Consider the following 24843-nt stretch of genomic DNA (forward strand, 5'->3'; position numbering starts at 1 on the left):
GTTTCATATTTGTTTTTGGAGGCTTGCATGGTAAGTTTAAGAAAGTTTAAGAAAATATTGATCAAACAGGTTGTTTTATAAACGTTGAAAAAAAAATTCTCCCAAAATTGTTTTGATGAACAGTCAACTGATGTCATCAGTTCATTTCTAAAACTAAGAAAAATATCACATTCCATTTTTTTATAGTTTTTATGTACAAAGAAATGTGGATACTTTTTTTCTTTCACATTTAAGTCAATTTTGGGCAAATTCTTGAGTAAAATGTTGACACTGTCACATACAAATTCACAACCAAAATCCAAAATATACCTGTCCTTTCACAGCACAGATTTTATACACATAATCCATTAATCAGAATGAAATTTAATTTACTTCTCTCCCACTCCACACAATAGTGTCCCTGCTGTGATTGTTCAGTAATAAGATTTTTTTCACAGGGTTCCAGAGATGATCTCAATGTGGGTGTAGGTTTAGCAGGTCAGGTGACCCATGTCTTCCGCCACGGGAACTCAATGGATGCGTCCTTCTCCAAGGAAGTACTCAACTCCATTACAGGTATAGTGATGCTGTTAGACTGTGTTAGACCTGTGTTTCATAGACTGCTGCCTTAATAGAGTATACTTACCTTAATAGAGTATTAAGATAAGCCTTAACAGAGTATACTTACCCAAAAATGAGGGTTCTATAATTATTCACAGGACTCAAAGTTGTATCATTTCACCCTGTATGTTGTTGTATCATCGATGCCAAACACTGTGTCAGCTCTCACATGTGTAAGCACATGGCGCATTAGTTTGAATATGCAGGCAAGAGAAGGGAACATTTTCAGGATTTTGGTCTATTCCTCACACAAAGCTATCATATGCTTTGGAATATATCACACGGACTACTTTTATGGTGTTTTTTGGTCCTTTTTGGAGCTTGACAAACATGTTTTTTTTTTTTTAAATGAACATCCTTTAATTCAAACTTCCTCTCTCATATTTACCCATTTTGCTTTCCCAGCTTTTTCTTCATTGGCCGTATCAACAGCTAATAATGCAGAGTCCAGAGGTTCTCTCATCAGCATTGAGTCGAACCCCAGCAATAGTGACCGCAACAGTGAGAAGATGGATGGATGTGAAAAGGTGAGTAACTACATGACTTTTTTGCAGAGTCTGTCATTGATTAATCCATATTAGGTGTAACTACAATGTCAGAAACATGCAAAAATGGTATCTGTGAGTGTGCAGAAGCACTGGGGCAGAACTTTAACGCCAATCAGAAACCCTGAAAAGGCCTGTGTTCGCACCTAAGGGTGCTAAAACAACAGCGGACTCGGTGACAACCGGTGACAAACCGTTGTAAAGGGAAAACGTTTTGCACGTTTTATTCTAGTCCTACCGTAGAGTTTCTAATGATGGTTTTGGAAATAAAATGTTTTGGCCAATGTCATTTTAGCGTTAATGCAGTAATGCAGTCTCATGAAATGTATTTTATTCACCTTTATTAAAATGAATCATATATATCATGAATCAAATATGAATATTATGAATCAAAATATGATCTAGCCTCAGAAGAGCAAAGACATGGTTTATCTTCATACAAACGAAGTACAGATCTGGGTTGGTTATAATGCAAGTATCTTTTAATTGTGAACATGAACTCTGAACATGAACCAGAGCAGACACACACATTTTACTGCGTTTTCTCCAAATGAATGGACCCTTTTCACAGACTGTGATGACATGTTTCCACAGTTATTAACATCGTAAATCTACCTAAGTTGTATTTTAATTTGTACAGAAATTTAATATACATTCATAACACTATACTTTGTGTTTTATTACCTTGGCAGTAAAGACAGAAAACTGGTTAACTGCTGCATGAGTGTTTCTAATAATAGAACAGCTGAAAGAGGGATCGCAAATTTTATTTCTCTCTTCTGACCAACATAATCAATCTCTTTTGGAAAGTCATAGAACAACTATTACCATTGATTTCTTCTTTTGCTATTAGGGCAAATGGGGAGGTAAAAATTATATTTATGGTTGTTTCTGTTCATCGCTACAGAAGTTTGCACAACTACTTCTGCTTCTGAGAACCCCAGAAATGTATCCGTTAAGATACTGCAAAATCTTATCCATTATCCTTACATCAACATCAATAATAGGCATGTATGATCCACATTGTTCGGTGTATTTTTCTTTTTTGAGGAATTGCTCCAGTATTCATAACACTTGACTTCTTACAGGGAGATAATGTTTCCAATAATTTATGTAGTCTGAAGTTCAAAACGATAAAGGAATGGCTTATTGTGGTTATAGTCGTATGTGTAACATAAAACAGTATAAACATGACATTAATTTCTTTATTCTTTATTTCGGCATGGGCTGCATGGTCAGATCACTGAGTTACGGGTTGTAGTCTGAATCATGCAAGTGTCTGCACAATGATCTTGCTAGTCCTTTAGGTCTACGTTGTCGTGTGGTCTCAGCTGGTTCTGGCGTAATGCATTGTGGCCTTAGTTTGCCATAGGAGGTCTGCAATGAATGTGTGAATATATACAATTACAATTGTTTGGCATGGTAATGGGTATGACAATGTTGATATGTTTGGTCTTTTCGGAATAGATCTGCTATTCTGCTGCTGGTTATTGCTTTTACTGTTGGTTATTGCTGTTATTGCTACTGCAGTTGGTCATTGATGGAGCTGCAGAGAAAGTATGGCACTTGATACTGCCAATACACACATGTACATTATTGCATACATGAATTACAGGAGCAGATACAGGTGGAGCTGGGGGCTTCTGAAAGCGCACTGCAACTGCTACAGCCAATGCTAACCAAATATTTGAAGGTTGAGCAGCGAGCTCATTGGATGCTGATACAGAAGTAGCCAATCATCTGTGCCCTATAGAGAATGATGGGATTGCAAGCAGATCAGTCTTCCCATCTTGAGTTTCATTAGAGAACATTGTATATTATCTCTTTTCCACCAATGCTAACCAGGGGCGGGTTCAGTGCTGTTCTATTCGCCAATTATCTAAGAACCAGCTCGATTTTCCACAGACTGTAGAGCCAGAGTAGGGCTAACTCCGTTGTCCTAGCAACGCTCATTACAACCATAACAGCAATGGAGAACTACATACACTCTTGCTCATAAAGGGAATTATAAGTTATGAAATGAATGTTGTGTGTTTAACATAGGGTGACCAGACATCCTGGTTTGAACGGGACACACCCGATTTTGAGTTGCATGTCCAGAGTCCAGAGAAAAAAGCCCTGTCGTGTCAGGACGCTAAAATGTCCCGATTTACACCAACGACTATGAAATTGTCCCGGTTGTCAGCGATTACATAGCCGATGTGGTCTAATTATAGCCCGATTGCTAACTAAACCCATGTAGAAAGACTAATAAAGCGTCCAGCGGATGATTTTAAAGCTAACGTTAACAGCTGAGCGGTGTTTTAAAAATGGCGTCCCAAAGTTTTTTTTTCCGAATGTTACGATAACCCCGCCCCCAGAACCTGACGTAATTGGTTCTTATCTCTAGACCAGCGCAAAGTTGGTGCTGGTGCTTGGCCCAGACCCATGTTTATTTGTGTGGAAAAGCAAAGAACCGATTTGAAACTAGGCTCTGGCTCCGAACCAGCACCAGCACTGCCTTGGTGGAAAAGGGGTATATGTGAACTTTGACTCTGACTATTGTAGCAATGGAATGATTGTGATTACTGTTTCCAGGTTGCCAGACCCCAGTCTCTAATTGGATTTGGTTCACGCTTTGACAAACTGGATCAAGCAGAGACCAGAAGTCTGCTCATATGTTTCCTGCACATTATGAAGACCATTTCAGAGGGTGAGACTCCTAAAACACCAAACCTTGAAAGATGATGTCTATTGCACATAATCTCATACAGTAGCATCTGTATAATATATGCCTATGACATATTCTATAATGTTCTGAGGACGATTTGCTGTCTGTGTTGCAGAGGTGATGGTTTCATACTGGCATCGAGCGATTCACCAGGAGATCAGTGATTTCTTCAATATCCTGGAGTAAGTGACTTTCTTCATAAAGACCAATAAATGGATGAACTACAAGAGAGGAATGGAAGAGAAGTCCACTAATTTATGTATTTCTCTTTTAAACAGACTATGTCTCCAACACTTCCGGTTCCTTGGAAAGCGCCACATTGCCAGGTAAGATCTTTCTTTTAATTAGAAGTGTTAAATGCAGTAAATCTACATGAATGCAGGAGCCATCTTTTCTTTTCTCTTCTTTCTGTCAATGATTGTGCACATACGAGAGGACTGTGATGACTGTTTTTCTTCTCAACCTTCGTTCTTTAAAATAATATTCAGTAACAAAACACATTTTTGAAGAAGTCAATCTCTTTTATGCTTCCAAGTTGTTTGCTACTATAAATGTTATATTTTAACTTCATATTTTATGCTTGACTGTTTTTAAATCTTCATTGAAGTGTAATTGGAAAAATTAACAAACTTAAGTTTTGTAACCTGATCCTAGCATAACATGATCAGTCACAAACTGACTTTTTTATGATCACTGCAATCAGAATGCAGAGTCTTAATATTTCTGGTTCATTTTGTCACATAATTTGTTTTAAACTTTTCAAAATCATGAAAGTTTTTTTTGTTTTTCAGGTTTAGATTAAAATTGTGAATACAAGATTTCAAATGTTACTCTTCTTCAGTGGTTTTACAATGTGACCACACACTTGAAGTTTAGCACTGCTCTCTTGATCAGCTGCTTGATTTGTACAGCGTTCGCACAAACTGTTTATAGCTGTACCTTCCTAAAATTGGCTGTGTGACTTTATGATTTTCATTTTGGTGATGATATGATGACAGGATATGATTTTGGTAACACTTTAGTTTAGGATCCAATTCTCACTATTGGCTAGTTGCTTATTAGCATGCATATTAATAGGATGTTGGCTGTTTATTAGTACTTATAAAGCACTTATATTAATGCCTTAATCTGCATGCCTACTGTGCTTAGTATAAGTGAACACACCCATGCTAAAGTTGACTAAAAAGAGGAATAAAAAATCATCTTTTGGAAATTGATCTTAATGCCGTAATTAAAAAATGAGGAAAAATCCAACCTTTAAGTGTAATAATGTAATGAATAATGTATCGTAAATAAATAAATGTTCTTCCTTAAAATACCGGTTGCGTAAGTCAGGACAGCCCTATTTTATATTCCCATAGAGCCAGGCAGATTTTTATTATTAAAGGCCAGTTGTTTCATGGATCCGGGATAATATGCATCCTGATAAAGTTCCCTTGGCCTTTGGAATTAAAATATCCCACATCATCACATTCCCTTCACCATACTTAGAGATTGGCATGGTGTTATTTCAGTTAGGCTAATAGCTGGTATGATTTGCATTGAGAGATGTTCTTATGGAAAGTGCCCCATGCCGATCTCTAGGTAAGGTGAAGGAAATGTGATGATGTGGGATATTTTAATCCCAAAGGCCAAGGGAACTTTATCAGGATGCATAGTATCCTGGATCCATGAAATAACTGGCCTTTAAAAATAAAATCTGCTGCCTCTATGGGAATTCAACATAGGCGTGTCCTGACTTACACAACCTGTATTTTAAGGAAGAACATTTATTTATTTATAAAATTGGTGTCCTTAAAGGTTTAATTTTTTTTAATTAAGGTATTAAGATCAATTTCCAAAAGATGATTTTTTATTCCTCTTTTTATGGACTGCATTTTTAGTCAACTTTAGCATGGGCGTGTTCACTTAAACTAAGCACTGTATATTATACATCCTTAATCCTATCCAACACCTGAACTTTTGGAGTTTATTGAGGTAAAAGTCATAGTTAATACTTAGTTAATATTGAGAATTGAACCCTAAACTAAAGTGTGACAATGATTTTTAAAATCACTAACATCAAAAGTCAAATCAAACAATAAGAGCACCATAAAGTTACAAGTTACAACTGCGTGATGTAACCACTTCATGCTGGACATGAGGAATATTTTTGCTCAGGTGTCTGAAATGTCCACTCAATAAACCATAGGAAATATTGCTTATTACTATATAATGTCTGCTGTAGTATATGAGTGAGTAACCTAAAGTGTCTGACCTTGTTCTCATGAATGAAATGTGTGTTTGTGTTGAGTTGGCCTACTTGCTATTTCCATTGTTATATCATGTTTAATCGTACATGTCTCCCTCATCACACTCTCTGTTTCCATGTTTCCCTCTGTCTGGCTTCCACACATAAATTCACATTCTCACTGTAAGACACAGATAGTCATTCAGCAATCTATCAAAAACCAGCATTAAACTTTTGCCATTTAAAATCACAATACAAACGTGACTTTTCCTGCTCTTGAACACTCCCCTAGAAGCTTGGCTTTGATTCTCTGTCTGTAATGGCGTGAGCAGGATGGTTTTGGGTTGAAGGTTGGCATTAACCCTGCTCTGATTGGCTGGTTGTGTGCGCAGGAAGCTAGCGGCCGCGGTTAAGCTGGCTCAGGCCACACAGAACAATGGCACCCTGAAGGGGTCTAACGTGTCCTTCCAGTCTTCAGGGCTCCTACCCCAATGGTAAACACCTAACCGGTCTACACTGAGCTCCCCGAAATCACTTAACATGATGTCTGCAATGCATAGAACTAATAAATGCATTTCTTAGCCAAAGGGTTTTAATCCTGATTATAACATCCTAACACATACAGTAGCTACACATTCACAAAGCATTTGTCCGTGTGGGTCCCACTTTATATTAGGTGTCTTTAACTGTCACACATCACAAAAAGTACTTGTTGTATTGGAAAAGACCTTTGCTGCTTCTGAGGTGGGATACGGGTAAGGTTAGGGACCGGTTTCGTTATATGGTTAGGTTTAAGGTTTGGTTATGGGGTCAATAGTGTAATTTAGTGTAATAATTACATTATCAATTGCAGATGTAATTACATTCATGCGTTTTAAAATATAAGTAAACATGTACAGTATGTACACAATAAGTCAAGTCAAATCAAATCAAATTTATTCACATAACTCTTTTTGTTTCAAAGCAGCTTTACAGAAAATCATGAAGTTCGTGTTTCTATCTTAATATCTTTATGCCTTATATTCATATTTAGCAGAGATAATATAGTTTACATTTTGTGACAATAAGCAATCAAGCAGTTGAGACACATATATCCAACTGTATATAAAGAGCTGGGCAGTAATATAGTTGCATTTTCTGACTAAATTAAAACATCAGGCAGTGAATGATGATTCCTTTAAATGCTAGTACAGTACTTAAAGACACTTCATATAAAGTGGTTCTGTCCTGTGTAAATATCATAGTTCATCATGTCTTTTCACAGTGTGGGAATCATGTTTGTCTGTATCCAGCGAGCCCCTCTCATTCACCTCCTGATATACTTGATATTTCTGTGTTGTTGCGGAGAAAGTGAATGGCTGTTTGGCGCTTAATTTGAGCTAAAAATTTTAAAACTGCACAGGTATTCACAGTTTAATGAAAGCTAAATTTTCAAGATACTCTTGACAGTCTGTAAACACTGAAAGAAACATCCAAAGAAAGTGTAGAAATAGAGGGAGAAAATGGGGAACTTTTTTTTTTCTCTGCTATTGTCATGACAAGTCTAGATTCTGTTATTGCTGTCACTCCTCAGTTTACCCCCCACTGCTGTGTTTCCTGCAGGATTCTGTCCGCTCCGGACGGGCACAGACACGCGCGCTCCCAGACCATGCCCATCATCCGGGGGAAGAACGCGCTCGCAAACCCCAAACTGCTGCATATGATGGAGACAGGTACCAAACACTCTCTACAGCTGCCACTGAACAGCCGTTCTGCTGTGGGTTTCAGATCAATATGCTCAACTTTGAATCATGGGATTGATCATTTATTGAGCCATGACTATTTGTTTAACATAATACTGTGGCTCAGAGTGGATGGCAATGCATATGATCTGGACATGATTGTAAAGTGACGTTTTCAGATTTCATGAGGAATTAAAACAACTGTAATGTGTGTTTAGATGGAAATGCTCCTGACGGAGAAAACGTCAACCCTACAGACATTGAGGCGAACCTTTCTACTGAAGTGGCCCTGACCGTGCTGGACATTCTGGACCTGTTTGTTCATCATCATAAGGTATAGACATGGAAATATATCCCAAAATACACTCTGAACATAAAAAAAACTTAGCATTTTTGTCTTGTTTCCAATCCAATTGTCTAAAAATTCTTAAATCAAGAAGCATTTATTAGATCAGTAAAATTACATGATATTATATCTTGCTTTCTAAAGAAATAAAAACTTTATTTTCAACAATATTCAACAATTAAGTGAGTTTTTGCTTAAAACAAGCAAGATTATCTGCCAATGGGGTAAGAAAAATAATCTTATTCAACTGGAAAACAAGCCAAACCTTGCTTAGCTTTGATATTTCTTTCAGAAAACAAGATATAATATCTGACGTCATTTTACTTCTGATGATAAAGATGTCTAAGATGATAAAGAGGAGAAGATCTTTGTGAAATATTTTAAAATACAGGGCAATTTAATTTTTAAATAAAATGTAAATTTTCTACAATTTGATTTTAAGACTATAAAATTGCCAGGTGGTGTAACATTTAAATAAGAAATACTTAAAAATTTTAAGTACTAAATGTTTCCAACATATTTTTCAAGATTTTTCTTTTTTTAATAATGAATATCAAATATTTTTTTCTGTTTGAGCGGAACAAAATGTGCCCTTTTTTAGTCAAAAAATCGGATATTAAAAAAATGATTTAAAAAATGATGACTGTCTAAAGGTGTTTTCTCCAATTGTATCTTTTTCTTCTCACTTGACAACAAACTACCTACCTGCACTGACTTTGATTGGAAATATTATTGTTGGGAAAGTATTTGAAGTACTTTTGTCCACCCAAACAAAATTACTTCACAGCTAACCGCTTGAATGAAATAATGAAAATGAAATAATGACTCAAGATTATGTCAAGCTGCATATACCAACATTAACTTAAGTTCAATGTCAATTTTGATATAAATGAAAGATGCTACAAAATGTCTTAACACTGTCCCCAATGTGATGGATTGCGAAACTATTCTATTACTGTAAGTGTTTAGGCAAAAAATCAAGTCCGTTAAAATCCGTTAAGACTGTAAAGACATGTGTTGGACACATGGTGTGTTTCCTCTGAGATGACGAACTCCTGCTCCTTCTCTTCTACAGAAACAGCTTCAGCACGAACAAGGCCAAAACTCTTTGATGAAAAAAGTGTTTGACACGTACATGCTGTTCTTCCAGATCAACCAGTCCACCACCACCCTCAGACACGTCTTCACTGCCCTGCGCCTCTTCATTCAGAAGGTTCAACCCTTACTCTACATATATCTTCAAATTTTTAGCTTTTTTAGCAGATACAAGGAATTATTGGGTGCATTACATTTGTAAAGTTGAGCATTTCTGTGCCCTACTCACTCTGAAGGGCAGAGCACTTAAAGTTAAGCAATTGTGTCCCATAATGTTGCCATTTAGGACACAATTGAAGGGAGTGACGCTAGAATATAATTTCTAAATTTAAATGTAATTTATCACAGCAAAAACATTATTATACTTACATTTATACATTTTATACAAGCCCATGTGAATCCAAAGCTCAAGTTTTAGTGAAATCCAACCTGCAAATTCATATCACATGAGGACTTGTGACCAGTAGAAAATGAAAAGAGCACGCCGTGACCTCTTGAATTAAAAGAACGCAAAATTTAAATCTGCAGGATTGTAGTTTTGCAGTAAAGTGGATTTACACTTTTTATGTATTATATTTTGAATAATGTTTTTATTTTTTCCAAGGCACGCAGAGTGTGACGTCATATACAATCATTGCAGTGTCTGTAGAAATGTCGTGTGCTCAAACTCTAGTGTGACCGCAGCTTCATTTGGAGCAACTCTTCATGTGACGCCCACTTTTCACAGTGCAAAAACCAAATTTCCCCATTTTCTGCCTGATTTTGTAATTACTGAGTTCACCTCTGGTCTTCCGGTGTATGTAAACCCGTTTTTAGTGGACCAAAACCTACTAATGTTTATCAGTCATGAATTGTGCGACTTCTAACATCTTTACCTTTACAAGTTTATCTAGGATGCTTAAATTGTTTTTCCCCAGAAGCTTTTTGTGGAAATACATATATGAAATATTCCTTGCATTTTCCTTGGTTTTACAGAGAATGGCATCTGGCATACGAGAGCCAATCCTGGTCCTTGAAAGAGAGACATCTAAAATGTGAAGTGTTTTCATAAGAACAAAAACATATATATGCTTTAAAGGGGCATTCGGCAACTCTAGCCATTTCTTCGGTGATTTTCACTTTTGTTGTCGCATGTTTTCTCAGCGAGCTCCCCCTACTGCTGTGGGGCGTATATTTCACAACACTGTCGTATGAAAACTCACTTGCGGCCCCTCCTCCCCCTTTCTACCGCTGCTCATGTGCATTTGTTATTATCAGAGCCGGCCAACTTTATCGTGTGGAGCTGTGTCTACCGAGGTGGGTAATACATCATACACATTGAGGACGGCGTGTGTGTTTATGTCGAATTGCTGTACAGCAGTTTGTGTTTCTCGCTCGTTCTCGCTTCTCATGAGACTTCCTATTTCCAACTTACCGGGACGTTAATCCTCATGTTGCAAGGTTGGTTTTCCGCCTGGGAACGCTGGGCGGAGCTGGCAAAGTCACCATTCTCACCAGAACAGGTTATTAAACCATCCAAATGATTTCTAAACAGTTTTATTAAGTTGAATTAGTTGCCGAATGCCCCTTTAAATTAAAATAATGCTAAATACATCTTCATGACCTGTGAGAAATATCTTGGCTATTTATTTTAAAATATTGGCTGGTCTGGCAAAAACTACATTTGGGACCCTGTGCACTGTGTACAGAAAGTAAAACTGATCAAATTTTGCAGACAAACATTTTAGGTTGTGCTCAATCCTGCTACTGGAAGTGTGTCTTCCCATCTAAATGTACTTTAGAAATATTCCTAATCAAACGCAGCTGAAGTAGCTGAGAGTTCAGTGAAAAGCTACAACACCCTGTGCTGATCTCTTCCTCTTCAGTTCCCGTCCACGTTCTTCCTGGGAAAAGCGGATCTGTGTGGCAGCCTGTGTTACGAGATCCTGAAGTGTTGCAGTCACCGCTCCAGCTCCACACAGACCGAAGCCGCCGCGCTGCTCTACTTCCTCATGAGGAGGAACTTCGACTTCACCAAGGGCAAGTGCATCGTGCGCTCACACCTGCAGGTAATCTCCAGTTACACTGCATTTCAACAGTCCACTTTAGACATGCTACTGACCTTAAAGGGATAGTTCACCCAAAAATGTAAATTCTGTCAGTAATTACTCTCCCTCATGTTGTTCCAACCCCGTAAGACCTTCGTTCATCTTCCGAACACAAATTAAGATATTTTTAATTAAATCTGAGAGCTGAGAGCACTCTTCCATACTAATCCATAGGCTTCTAAGGGATTGGAACTTGTTCCCCGAAAAGTTATTAAAGACATTGTTAAAATAGTCCAAGTGATTACACTGGCTTAAGTTTATCAAGCGACTAGTATACTTTTTGTGCGCAAAAATAACAACTTCATTTCAACTATTAATTTCCTTCTCTGTGGGCCTCGAGTCAGTTCACTAGTGTAACAGCGTAAGCTTCTGTTGTTATACGTCACACGCATCACACACATGACCACGTATGTGACGTAGCTCTGACGTAGCTCTATGTTAACTGACTAGAGGCCCACAGAGAAGGAAATGAATAGTTGAAATAAAGTCGTTATTTATTTATTATTTTCAAGAAATAACAGACCGCATTCTACATTAGAGTTCAGCCAAGCTCTATACTTGCTGCTAAGTATAACACACCGTTGACATGAAAAACAGAGCGTTGCCATGGACACAGTTCTGTTCACTATGGAGCATTACAATCGTTTTTAAATCAATAAACTCCTTTTTAAATCAATATTTTGTGTAAAATTATTGATTTATTTGGTAGGTAGCCATGTAATAAGCAGGATAATGTAGAGCGAGGCGGTTGTTATAGCGAATACAACCCCTTCAGGCTGATTCATTCCTGATCGGTTGTATTCACTATAACCACCGCCTCGCTCTACATTATCCCTTACTTATTTGACATGTACTTAGAAAGTGTAAAGTGGACTATCGAAAATAAAGTGTAACCATCTTCTGTTATTTTGGTGTGTGGGTGCATTACTGTATATGTGTTCAGACAGCTGGAAATCTGAGGTGTCTCTTTGGCTGGTTTGGGGATTACAGGAATGTGAGAGACGATGTGTATTGTCGTTTCTTCTCCTCCAGGTGATTAAAGCTGTGAGTCAGCTGATCGCTGATGCAGGAATCGGTGGTTCGCGCTTCCAGCAGTCTCTGGCCATCATCAACAACTTCGCCAATGGAGACACGCCACTTAAAGTGAGAGTTTTGCAAAAATAACACTTTAAAGCTGCAGTGTGTAATGTCTGCGCCGCCAAACAGAACTGTTCAAAACACAAAATCAAACTATGAGTTTGTTTGTCTCTGCATATTAAGCTGGGATAGGCCTTGTTAGCGGCCAATGTTAACTGGTGGCAGATTTAACACTGTACACATAATCTCATGTTTCTTTCTAGCAGAAGACATGCTCCAAGTTTAGTTTTTTTCCTGTAAGCATAGTTTTGTTGCAAGCTACAAATTAATTCAGCAGAAAATATGTTTAAAATGAACTGAAAACTTGCAAGTTGAAGTGGTAGGCACACAACAGATTTATAAAGAAGATTTTGTGACAAAGTTTGTAATAGTCCTCAATTGCTCACTCCTGATGACATTTTAATTGTGGCCATTACTAAAGGACATATTCGGGTAAGCCACTGTGTTCTATGTAGAGCTGCGGTTTGCTGAAGCACTGCTTACACAATTGTATTGTATTATACTGTTTTTAACCCCAAATATTTTACTTAAAACATTCTTTATTAACAATTATTCATTTATATGTAATATACAATGTCCTTGTAAAATATATCTAATAGTTTCAATGTAGCTAGCTACTTTCTGATAGTAACTTGTAGTGTCGCTAACTACTTTTTCAGAAGGGTGGCTTGACTGTATCTTAACTACTTTAACTTATGAGTAGCTTGTCAAGCTACAGTTTCAGAGTAGCTTCCCCAACACTGAATGTAATAAATGTATGTATATTAATGTCTCCTTTTAGTCTTCTGCATTTGTGTTCAAATATGGCACCTCAAGACTAGTCATTCCAGTGAAGTTTGATGTCACTGAAGAAAATTACCATATTCAACCTTCACCCTTCCCTCGCGGGTCAGAATGACCCGAAGCCCTAAAATTATACTCTTTTTTTTGTCTAGAAAGCTTATTTTATTTCATTTTGATAGTATTTTTTCTATTTTTTAATGCAAGTTTTTGGAGATTTTTTTATTTTATTTACCTTTAAATTACTAGATTTGATCAATAAATAACAAATAAATAGTAATTTAAGCACATTTCTCACATTATTTCAACTTAAATTCAACAAAACTCACAACTTCATGCATACATTTTAATTCAGCTCAAAAATATCTTTCATTAGGTGTCTTTGCTGACCTCTTGTGGATGGCCTTATATCTTCAGTCTAGTGTAGTCTATATTGAGCAACTGAGCTGTTCCTCTGGGTCCTAAAGCCAGTTCATCAAGTGTGCATTCAGATACACGTGTAGACATTATAAAATAATATTTTAATTAAGTTTTAGCATTTTTAGTTTGAATTATGTGTTGAATTATGTGTTTCTATGTGTGCTGAAGCATCCCTCGCGTTCACTTCATTCCTAAGGTGGTCAAATTGACCAGCGAGGGAAAGATTTGTTACTTTTTTAAATTTCAAACACAAAACTCCTCGAATCCATTAAAAAAATGTGTTGTGTGTATTCATGGTTCAAGTGCGACAATAGTCCTTGGACACCTCAGATGAACTCTCAATTTTTTAAAATTTTTAAAAAATGAGTTTCGGGTCAAAATGACCCGAGGGAAGGATGAGTAAATGTATTTAGGATTTAGAGCAACGACATAAGAGATTTTCAGTCATAGAAGACAAGAACAGCACAAATACATGACCTAGTATTAAACAATAGTTATTTTGCCTTCTTCCAGAACACAACATTCCCGGCTGAGGTGAAGGACCTGACCAAGAGGATACGCACGGTCCTAATGGCAACCTCCCAAATGAAAGAACATGAAAAGGACCCGGAAATGTTGGTGGACCTGCAGTACAGTCTGGCCAACTCCTACGCCAGCACACCTGAGCTCAGACGCACCTGGCTGGAGAGCATGGCCAAGATCCATGTTAGAAACGGAGACCTGTCCGAGGTCAAACCCAGATCATAAAGAAGCATATATAAACTTTAGTATTAGTACGTTTATGTGAAATTTAAAAAACTGTTTTCCTTGTCCATTTCAGGCAGCCATGTGCTACATCCACATCTCAGCACTTATAGCAGAGTCTCTGAGGAGGAGAGGTGAGCACCTCAGTATTTAAGTGATGCATGCTTATGTCAATGTGATAGCTTCTCTTTTTTTCTTTCTTTTTTTTTTGTAAACACAGCATATATAACCTCCTATTAAGCTTTCTTTTGACATGCTCCTTGATCATTGCTGCTCAGTTGTTGTTGTTTTTTTCAGTGCTGTACTTCATAATGAATGAAAAATCCTGCTTCCTTGCTTTATTCCTTATACTGTGAGTTTTTGTGGCCTTGTCTTTTGATGGTTCTGGCAGTTTGTCTGGCTCTTGCATGTGCATGCTGGCACGAGTATGAGTTTACACTAGATGCATGCGAGTCTGAGATAGGGGTGGGCAGTATGACTAAAACCCTATTCAAATATGACTAATTGAATATAATGGTAACAGAATATATATATAGTTATTTTTGCTGGAAATTCAGTGAATGGCTTTTTTTTTTTTAGATAATTCAGTGAATGGAAATTTCACAAGTGCAACTTCTTATTATTGCATCATTCTTAACAATATAGCAAAATGTCTTGTTGCGAACTCTTCTGCCCTTGCATACGGTGTGCTGTCATACCGCCCAGCCCTAGGTTGCAAGTAAACCTGTGTTAAACCTGATGCCACTCTGCAATCACAGGTTACTGGAAGTCTGAGAAGGGTCGGATCCCAAGTGTGAGCAAAGAGGGAGCCTGTGTAATTAACTGTAGCCCCTTACTAACCCCCCAAGATGGAGAATGTGAGTTCACCTCCGCCGGCCCGTCCTGCAGTACTCTTGACCCCTTCAGTGGTCCCAATGTGTCTTACTGTTTAAAGTAAAGCATTTACTTATTATAGAGCTACTTCTGGGCTTCTTCAAGCAGCTTAGTTTACCCTGACCTTTTTTGTTTGTGTAGCACTTTTCACAGTACATATAGTTTCATTACAGCTTTACAGAAAACAGTGCCCCAGTAAGCAAACCAAAGGCAAATGTGGCAAATTCCAAAAGGAATAACAAATTCCTTAAAATGTTTAGGTAAAATATCTAAATACTAACTGAGCAAGATTTTTGTAGTGTACAAACTAACTGGATGCAAACCTTAGGTATAACTAAGATAGTTAAACCTGTCCAAAACCTAAGCTTTGCATCCTTGCTGCTCAGTTAGTTTGTGTACACTACAAAAATCATTTTCAGGATTTGTATCTTGTTTTCTGTGGTATTCTGAGATATTCTTAAATCTACAATACTCTGCAAAAGACTAATATGAAGTTTTCAGATGTTTTTATGAAGCATTTAATGTGCCTATAAGACTTTTGCACAGTATTGTACAATTATTTTCAGAGAAATCTAACATGAACCTACATTTGCTAGATTTACACTGTAAATATTGTATTTTATTGTCTGTAATCCAGACAGCAACATGGTGTCGGCCCAGATCCGGGCCACATCTGGTACATGTGGATTCAACGCGTGCCAGATGTGGGCCGGACCTGTGCCGACACCATGTTGCTGTCTGGGAATGTTGTTGCTTAACTAAATTCATCCTGTTCGAAGGATGTTTATATACATTTTTAACTGTAAAAGCAAAAGGCAAGGCAGAAATCTTTGTAAAGAAAACTATTTTTGCTGAGTATGAAGGTAAACTATTCAGTCAGACTCTAAACAGGTGGAGAATCCATGTTAGTAGTATTTAGTAATGGTAATAGTCTTACCAGTGAAGGCAGCATACGTCAGCTTGTTTTATTATTATTATTAAAGGAACTACAGGAAGCAAGTGTATGTAAACAGAGTGCACATTTATCTCATGCTCATAACAGGTGTTCAGACACGTGTTTCCATTAGTTTCACTCTTGAAATGGGCTCGTTGCTCACAGAAAGGGGAATGTGTTCATTAGTTATTATAATCAGGTACATCTGTAAAGGTTATGTTTTAGTGCTTTAAATTTTGTTGTAAAGAGGTCTTTTTTCACCTGAAGGTTTGCTTGTGCAAGGTACCTTTCACCCAGTAGAAATAATAATGTGAACAAGTGCACGTGAATGTGAATGTGAATGAAAGTGTCCACAAGGACTCTCTGTTTCCAGCTCACCTAATGTCTTCATGATTCAAGCAAATACTGCTTGAAGACACAAACATCCTTGTAATGTGCCACATATTGTGATATTATCACAATGCAAAGACAGTGTTTGTTCACAATTAATAGTAGCACTGATTATTTAGTTATCTAGTTATTGTGTGATTGTTAATGTATGATTTAACAGAAAGAGTAAAGCGGATAGATGAATGGATTGATGTATGATTGTATCCCAGACAGCGATACAGTGTCGGCCCAGATGTGGATCCCACATGTACCGGATGTGGGCCGGATCTGGGCCGATACTATGTTGCTGTCTGGGATGTGAAGATGGATAGAATGATGAGTAAATACCGGATGAAAGATGGATGATTAGTGGATCCATGATGAATGAATACTGTACGGAGGGAGAACTGATTTGAGAATGGATGGAATACAAGGACTAATGGGTTAATGGATGGGTAGATATAAGATGGATGAATTAATAACATGTGTTTGTGTATTGAACTGCAGCTTCATTCAGTATGGGTTGGGCCGCCTTCATGAATATCTCTCCGAATGTTAAAGAAGAGGGAGCAATGAAAGAAGACGCTGGCAATCAGGACACTCCTTACACAGAGGTGCATTCTCACTTTGCACATCTTAGAGGAATCATAGTTTCAAATGTCTCTTATACACACTGAATAATCTCTCTGATCTGTAGGACACACTGGTGGAGCAGTTAGAGATGTGCGTGGATTATCTTTGGAAGTCTGAGAGATACGAGCTCATTGCAGAGATCAACAAACCTGTTATAGCTGTCTTTGAGAAGAGACGAGATTTCAAGGTGCTTGGACTGTTTATTGGTTGACTTTAAAAAGAAAATAAACATGTGGGAGCATGCTTATCAACTGTGTGTTTGTGTGTGTGTGCCCAATAGCGGTTATCGGAGCTGTACTATGACATTCACCGCTCATACCTGAAGGTGACAGAGGTTGTGAACTCAGAGAAACGTCTGTTTGGTCGGTACTATCGTGTGGCTTTCTATGGACAGGTAAGACACTCAATAACTCAAAAATTCTTGAAATCATATTTTTGGAAAAAAAAGTTGAAATGTGCAGTTGTTACCTCAACCCACTGGTTCCCAATTCTGATCACGAAGCCGACCTTTTAATTAGTATTAGTATTTGTATAATTTTTAATGTGGGAATTTTTTACACCAAAAGCAAAAATTATGTTAAAAAGTGGCCTTGGAGGAGGCAAACAGATACCCGTGCATTTTGCCAAAATTGTGTTAGATCTGGGACGTACAGTGAAGGGGTTTATTTTTCACACCGCAGAAATTTTATATGGTGATTGTGAAACCCAAAACACATCACTTACATGATTTTGTGGTGAAATTTGTTATTTTTCATGTTGATCAGGTCAGTTTTGATCAAGAACAATGCACTGTGGCTTTAATTCAGCCCCTGCGTGCGAGCCATCTGACCAATCACAGCAGAGCAGCTCTCGGGAAGGAGGGATTTAGAGAGACTGATTCATCTAACGAGTCTTTTCAGAATCATTGAAAAATGTTGTGATGTGCAATGTATATTATAGAAAATGAAAGTGTTTTTTATTTTATTTTATTTTCTACCTTTGATGCATGTAAACATGTTGTAGGAGACTCCAGAACAACATTAGGAGACTTTAAAATAGCATAATAGGGGCACTTTAAAATGGTCATAGGGGAGTAATTCAACAAGCAAATACAAAATAGCATGGAACATCATAGAAAAGGGAATTCAAATAAGCATGCCTAGTATGAGTACACTCAATTAGTCAAGTTTTATTAATCCAACTATTTGAAGGCAAATAAATATTTACTGTCCATACAAAGAACCAAAAGTATTTCCCCCAGCGCTTATCTCAGAAATCAATGTATTTAAACACTTCTCTATTCTCTCCTGTGTGTTGTATATATCAGGCAGTGGTAAGTTTTCTCATCTTTGGTTCATTTAAGTTGTTCTGCACTCGGTTTAACTCTCATAATCTCCCTACATGCTAATAATGTGTGTGGCATATGTCACACGTGGTTTGATAAAACGTACCACCATTCTCCTGGAAATGAATCCTGACCTCTAATACTGTGCATTTATGTGTACATTGTGAGTGCTTTCAGGTAAATGCAATTGTGTTTCAGACAGAGACATCTAAATGTGCTGTTAACCTTCATTAAAAGTTGAATTCATTGTGCTTTGTCAAACACTGCTGTCGTTTTAACAGCGTGTCGTGTTAACTTTAACACCGATCTCAAATCGGGCTTCAGTGAGAGCCGTTATATATTTCTTCCCGCCCCGCGATCTCTAGGTCATGTGTAACGTTGTGTTCAACAGGGCTTCTTTGAGGAGGAGGAGAGCAAGGAGTTTATCTACAAGGAGCCGAAGCTCACGGGACTGTCCGAGATTTCCCAAAGACTCCTCAAACTGTACTCTGACAAGTTTGGAGCTGATAATGTGAAGATGATCCAAGACTCCAACAAGGTGTGTCCTGCTGGATCCTCCAAACCACTTCTGCCCTTTCTCTGACCTTCTTCCTCTCCATCATAACATCTTGTCTGAAACTAGGAAATCTCTTTTATAGTAACTAGGATGAGCATATTTTTTTTAAAGCTCAGGTGTGTTTTTCACAGGTGAATCCTAAAGACCTGGACCCCAGATTTGCCTACATTCAAGTGACCTATGTAGTGCCTTATTTCAATGAAAAGGAGCAGCTGGAGAAGAAGACCGACTTCGAGCACCATCACAACATCAGTCGCTTTGTCTTTGAGACGCCCTTCACTCTTTCTGGAAAAAAACATGGAGACGTGGAGGAACAGTGCAAAAGAAAAACCATCCTGACTAGTGAGGCACTTAAAATCAACCTCAAAATGTAACCAAAAGGAAACCACTTTCATATATACCATGGTCGGGGTGAATACTCGATTCTGATTGGCTGCAGGGTGTCCATTAAAAAGTGATAGAGGACACCTAGTAAAGGAGTTCTGGTGAAACTGACTATTTACCGTTCAAAATTAATAAATGCGCTGGCTACATCAGCTGTGAGTAACCATAGCAACAGGCAGTCAAAGTATCCGTTTACAATTTATTGTAACAAAACAAACATCTAGTTAGCCGTTATACATAGCCTACTAATACAACAATGAGCGACTTCGTTATCTATTTTAACCTTTTTGGAGAATTTGACAACTTTGATGACTGGGATGCTGCTGAAGAAAGAAAAATTGTAAATAAAACGGAGAAATGACACAAGGAGATAACACCGCTGAGGGACTATAAATATCTCCGGTTGCTAAATAAACCGTCAGGCGTAACCAGGGAATCCAAGTTATTGTTTGTAAAAACTTTAGATTTAAATTGTAAAACTAATTAAAATATAAACTAATGTTTTAAAAATATGTTATTTGGCAAGTGACCACGGTATAAACGGGTTAATGCCCGACGAGGTGTCCACTGGAACTTCTCCGCTGCGCGTCGGACGGTTCACGCCTTGCCGTCGTCCATTAATACCCGACAATGGACACCTCGTCGGGCATTAACCCTTACATATAAACCTTATTTTTTCCCTTGACCAAAACTGTTGCTGTAAGCATTGTTAGCCATTCTGGAGCTTCTGCCTGACTTGGCCACTGAATTAAACACACTCCTCCTCCTTGAGCCGGTCGAGCAGAAGCTCGGCAAGCACTCAGCTATTCCTTTTAGGACGTTTTGTTGTGTAAGCCTTTTTTAATAGTTACTGTAGATAATTGCAAACATTTTGCACCCTTCAAACTTATAAAAACCATATCTGTTCATCTGTCAGGCTCTCAGCTCTCAATTTACAGAGACTAGGACTGTCGCAGAGATTTGTGTGATATCCGATGGGGAAGTTATTTCAGTGAACTTTCAAGGAGCATTTTTCTCTTATTTTCTCGTGAAAAAACAAAACAAAACAATAAAAACTCTTACCGCACTTTTAACCATAAATCACTTTTTAACCCATAAATCGATTACGGAAGTAAAAATGTGTTGCAAATGCCGTTTCAAGCTGACTCCAAAAGAGCAATGACACAGATACATTGACTTAAGTAATAAAGTACAGAAAGTATTGTGCACTGCAAAAAACGGATTTTCTTGCTCAGTATTTTTGTCTTGTTTTCCAATACAGATATCAAAACATTTTTATATCAAGACACTTTTACTGGAGAAGCAAAATGACATAAGATATTAAGTCTTGTTTTCTGAAAAACTGATAAAAATATATTGAGTTTATGCTTGAAACATGAAAAGAAAATCTGCCAATTGGGTCAGAAAATCTACTTGTTTTGCCTCTAAGGCTTTTTTTTTTTCTTGGTTTAAGCATTAACCTACTAGATTTAGGTTTTTTTTTTAATTTATTTAAAAAAAGAATTAATATCTTAAGTAATTTTGATTCTCCAGAAAATGTGTCTTGATTTACAAAAAAAAAAAAAAAAGAAAACTACACAAAAATACTGAGTAAAAGTATATATTTTTGCAGTGTGTGCAATCTGTATTTAATAGACTATAGAAAGACTGCCCGATACTTATTTTTCCAATACAGTATGATAGCTGATTTGTATTTTTTTTACAACAAAACACAATTAATTACTTTTCACTTATGTACTTTAATTACAGTTACTTCTGGTGTAATTGCTATATAGACTATAGAATAATTCTTTATAAAACAATAGTGGATTTAAAATGAATGTTTCAATGTAACCCTCTCCCTTTAAATACTTTGATCAGTTCAAGAATAATGCAATTTCCTATGATTTATTTGACAGAATCAAAAGAGCAGTTTAATGCTTATCCTTGCATCGTTCAACGGGTACTGGTTGATATGGAAATACGAAATACTTTTTAGAGAGAGTAATTAATTCAGTGATTTAATTACACTGTTGAAGATGTGTAAGTCATTACTTTTTAGAGTAACTCACCCAACACTGCCCATAAAATCCTTCACATGCACCTAATACCGTCTCTCATATCCTGCAGCCAGCTCTAGTTTGCCCTTCTTGAAGAAGCGTATCGAGGTGGTGGACCAGCAGAGCACAGAAATGAACCCCATCGAGGTGGCGATCGACGAGATGAGCCGTAAAGTGTCTGAACTCAAACAGCTGTGCAACATGGAGGAGGTGGACATGATCCGCCTGCAGCTCAAACTACAGGGCAGTGTCAGTGTTAAGGTGAGCGACTCGTACAGCATATATATCCTGAATTACTCTTCAGTCATATCGCTTTAGCATAAATGCATGTCAGGTGGTTCTTTGTCTCCACATTGTGCATTTGAAATTGTTTATGCATATCTCGCCGTTTCTGCTTTCTTACGTTAATGGCATAGTTCACCCAAAAATTTTAATTCTGTCCTCATTTATTCACCCTCATGTTGTTCTAAACCTGTAAGAGTTTCTGTCTTGTGTTGGACACAAAATAAAACATTTTGAAGAACATGAGTAACCAGACAGTTGATGAAATATTTTTTTTCCTACTATGAAAGTCAAAGGGGTCCATCAACTGTCTGGTTACTCATGTTCTTCAAAATATCTTCTTTTCTGTTCAGCAGAAGAAAAAACCCTCAAGTTGGTCTAAACATGTATGATTGAATAAAGGATGACAATATTTTCATTTTTGGGTGAATTTCCCTTTAATGCCACTAGCATTAGATATTCCATCATCATTACTAAGACTGTAAAATAAGAATCATGTATTTCATGAAGTTTGTGTTTTTTAGGTAAATGCAGGGCCCATGGCCTACGCCCGAGCCTTCCTTGAGGAGAAGAATGCTAAGAAATACCCAGACAACCAAGTCAAACTCCTGAAAGAGATCTTCAGGTACTTCTCTATTCTTTATTCATCGAGGATTTATAAAAACAGTGAATTTCCTTCGCTCTGGCACAAATCTAGATGTGCGGTCTCAGATACGCTGTGCTCTCTAATGAATAGTGCAAATCTCTCTGTGCGCTTGCTTGTGGATTTAAAAGTGATTTACAATGACACTAGGAAATAAGGATATAGGTTTAAATGACCAGAAAGGTTTGGTTTGTTTGGAACTGTGACTGCAACTGTAATCTGCTGTTTCTCGTCTCTCAGGCAGTTTGCAGACGCGTGTGGGCAGGCCCTGAAGGTGAACGAGCGTCTCATAAAAGAAGATCAGCTGGAGTATCAGGAGGAGATGAAAGCTCACTATAAAGACATGCTGAACGAGCTCTCCGCTATCATGAATGAGCAGGTCAGCGCACACACACACACACACACACACACACACACACACACACACACACACACACACACACACACACACACACACACACACACACACACACACACACACACACACACACACACACACACACACACGGTGCTCTTCATCCTACTGAGTCCTTCTCAGCATTAAACGCTAGAATTAGACACAAAAGGAAGTGCGCATGGCTGTTATAAATGTTTCTGCCCTCGCACTTAATTTTGGACAAATCTTTATATTAACTGGCTACAGTACTGGGAATGACAACCACATGTGGTCTCTCAGTGGCTTACATTATTGGCAGTTTAGTGTTAAGTGATTAATTTACAGCGAAACAAAAGATATCATCTATACTTTCATGTCCGAGAACATTTTTTTTGTCTTACATTTCATAATGAACTCAAGCGAGCTCAGTACCGACTCGTTTTCCGTCAGATCATTTACATAAATTTGAATATGTGTAAAGGATTGTGGGTGATTAAGGCCGCGAAGGATAAATCCGATGCGTCCTTCAGAACAGGCAGAATGAAGAACGCGAAACGAAGGCTGCCTTCAAGGATCCTTCAAACTGAGATGTTTCAGCGACATTTGCCTTTAAAGATTAAATGCATCAGATATACAATAGCTTTGTTATGTTGTTTACTGTACTGTTTGCAGGTATTTAGGAAACATGCTAAGTTCACACATACTTGTTTCTCTGAAAAACAATGCAACTGCCAGTTAATGTGCGCTCCATGTCTGCATGTCTGCTTTTGTTTTGGTCTATGTGATTCTGACCACTGCTGATACTTAAAACTTGATATTTAGATAATTTTTTCGATTATTTGCTCTGTATGTTGATTGCATATTTTTTCTGCCATTCAAAGATTCCGTTTTCAAGACAACCAGGACCCGAACGACACAATGCCATCTGAGCTGCTAGTGAGCTTTGGAAACGGCTTACAGACATTTTTATCCAAAATGGCTGCCGGGTTTTTCTGACAAGAGCGAATAACAGAATTCGTGATTTTAATGAAATAGTAAAGACAAAAAGGAAAAGCATTCTAGTATTGTGGATGAAGCAAATGACTGTGTTTTTTTGCATTGCACACACACCCCTACATAAACTCACCCATACATCTCAACAAGTACATGCATAGCGTCAAATATGCCTTTTTATTCTAGAACCTGCTCTTTTAGAAAACAGTGACCTTAATTAACTAAGCAAATCTCTTGTTCAAAATATTTTATAGGGCTTTCACCTCATTGCTTTCTGATGTAATTTTTTCACTGATATCTGAATACTGTTAGAAGTATGATTGTCATGTTTCATTCTATGTATTCCACATAATCGTGATGAACACATCTCTAGTTCGTGAGTGAATGTAAAGCCGTTCTAACATTCCCAGCTCGTTCATTTTACAAACGCAAATGTGCTATTTTATACGTTTTTTTTATGATTGACAATGTTTTACCTATTACTTTGTGTACTGTTGTAAATTGTAAATAAGAATAATTAAAATGTAAAATGTTTTTTTTACATATTAAAATATGATATATGATTGTTTGTGTCTATTTTTAATGCATGACAGTGATTGAATAAAACGTCCAAATTGAAAACTCAAACTAACGAGATAAAATACAAACACAAAGAGGTAAAATAAATAAATAAATAAAAACCTTGACGGGATAAACAGAGAGACTAATATTACCGTAGACGCCCTCCTTCTTATGATGTACAAAGTACATCAGGATTTATGGGAAGTGTTCCTGGTTCCAACTGACCTAATCTATGCAGCCTAACATTGAATTATATAAATGTATAATGTGTTATGTGTATGCTAGATGAAAGAGATGTGTTTTTAGTCTAGATTTAAACTGACAGACTGTGTCTGCTTCCAGGACAATGTTAGGAAGATTGTTCCAAAGTTTTGGTGCTAAATAGGAAAAGGATCTACCGCCAGCAGTCGATTTAGATATTCTAGGTATTATCAACTGGCGTGAAGGACTATAAAGCGTTA

The 24843-nt window shown here is 37.4% G+C and overlaps 2 protein-coding genes across 5 annotated transcripts in view; one reads left to right on the plus strand and one right to left on the minus strand.

The window, feature by feature from the left end:
- Positions 1–24384, plus strand: part of dock10 (dedicator of cytokinesis 10) — a 165164-nt gene extending 140780 nt beyond the window's left edge. For 3 of the 4 annotated variants that reach the window (XM_077207559.1, XM_077207558.1, XM_077207560.1), the window contains exons 34-56: positions 438–555; positions 1006–1127; positions 3723–3837; positions 3971–4037; positions 4134–4181; positions 6478–6579; positions 7688–7797; positions 8025–8140; positions 9228–9365; positions 11113–11295; positions 12367–12477; positions 14185–14400; positions 14492–14549; positions 15174–15272; positions 17099–17205; positions 17289–17411; positions 17505–17618; positions 18940–19086; positions 19236–19446; positions 21598–21788; positions 22334–22434; positions 22693–22831; positions 23710–24384. In XM_077207559.1, coding sequence (XP_077063674.1) covers positions 438–555; positions 1006–1127; positions 3723–3837; positions 3971–4037; positions 4134–4181; positions 6478–6579; positions 7688–7797; positions 8025–8140; positions 9228–9365; positions 11113–11295; positions 12367–12477; positions 14185–14400; positions 14492–14549; positions 15174–15272; positions 17099–17205; positions 17289–17411; positions 17505–17618; positions 18940–19086; positions 19236–19446; positions 21598–21788; positions 22334–22434; positions 22693–22831; positions 23710–23757 — 2784 coding nt within the window. In that variant the 3' untranslated portion in view covers positions 23758–24384. The remainder of the gene's footprint in view (positions 1–437; positions 556–1005; positions 1128–3722; positions 3838–3970; positions 4038–4133; positions 4182–6477; positions 6580–7687; positions 7798–8024; positions 8141–9227; positions 9366–11112; positions 11296–12366; positions 12478–14184; positions 14401–14491; positions 14550–15173; positions 15273–17098; positions 17206–17288; positions 17412–17504; positions 17619–18939; positions 19087–19235; positions 19447–21597; positions 21789–22333; positions 22435–22692; positions 22832–23709) is intronic. The other variant, XM_077207561.1, reaches the window with a different exon arrangement.
- LOC143715794 (uncharacterized) overlaps positions 8329–24843 on the minus strand; it is a 168433-nt gene continuing 151918 nt past the window's right edge. The window contains exon 2 of the mRNA XM_077207562.1: positions 8329–8399. The gene's annotated coding sequence lies outside the window, so the exon portion shown is untranslated. The remainder of the gene's footprint in view (positions 8400–24843) is intronic.

The sequence above is a fragment of the Siphateles boraxobius genome, unplaced genomic scaffold (assembly GCF_051911475.1).
Source record: "Siphateles boraxobius isolate OS27281-9 unplaced genomic scaffold, OSU_SipBor_1 6, whole genome shotgun sequence".
Lineage (NCBI taxonomy): Eukaryota > Metazoa > Chordata > Actinopteri > Cypriniformes > Leuciscidae > Siphateles > Siphateles boraxobius.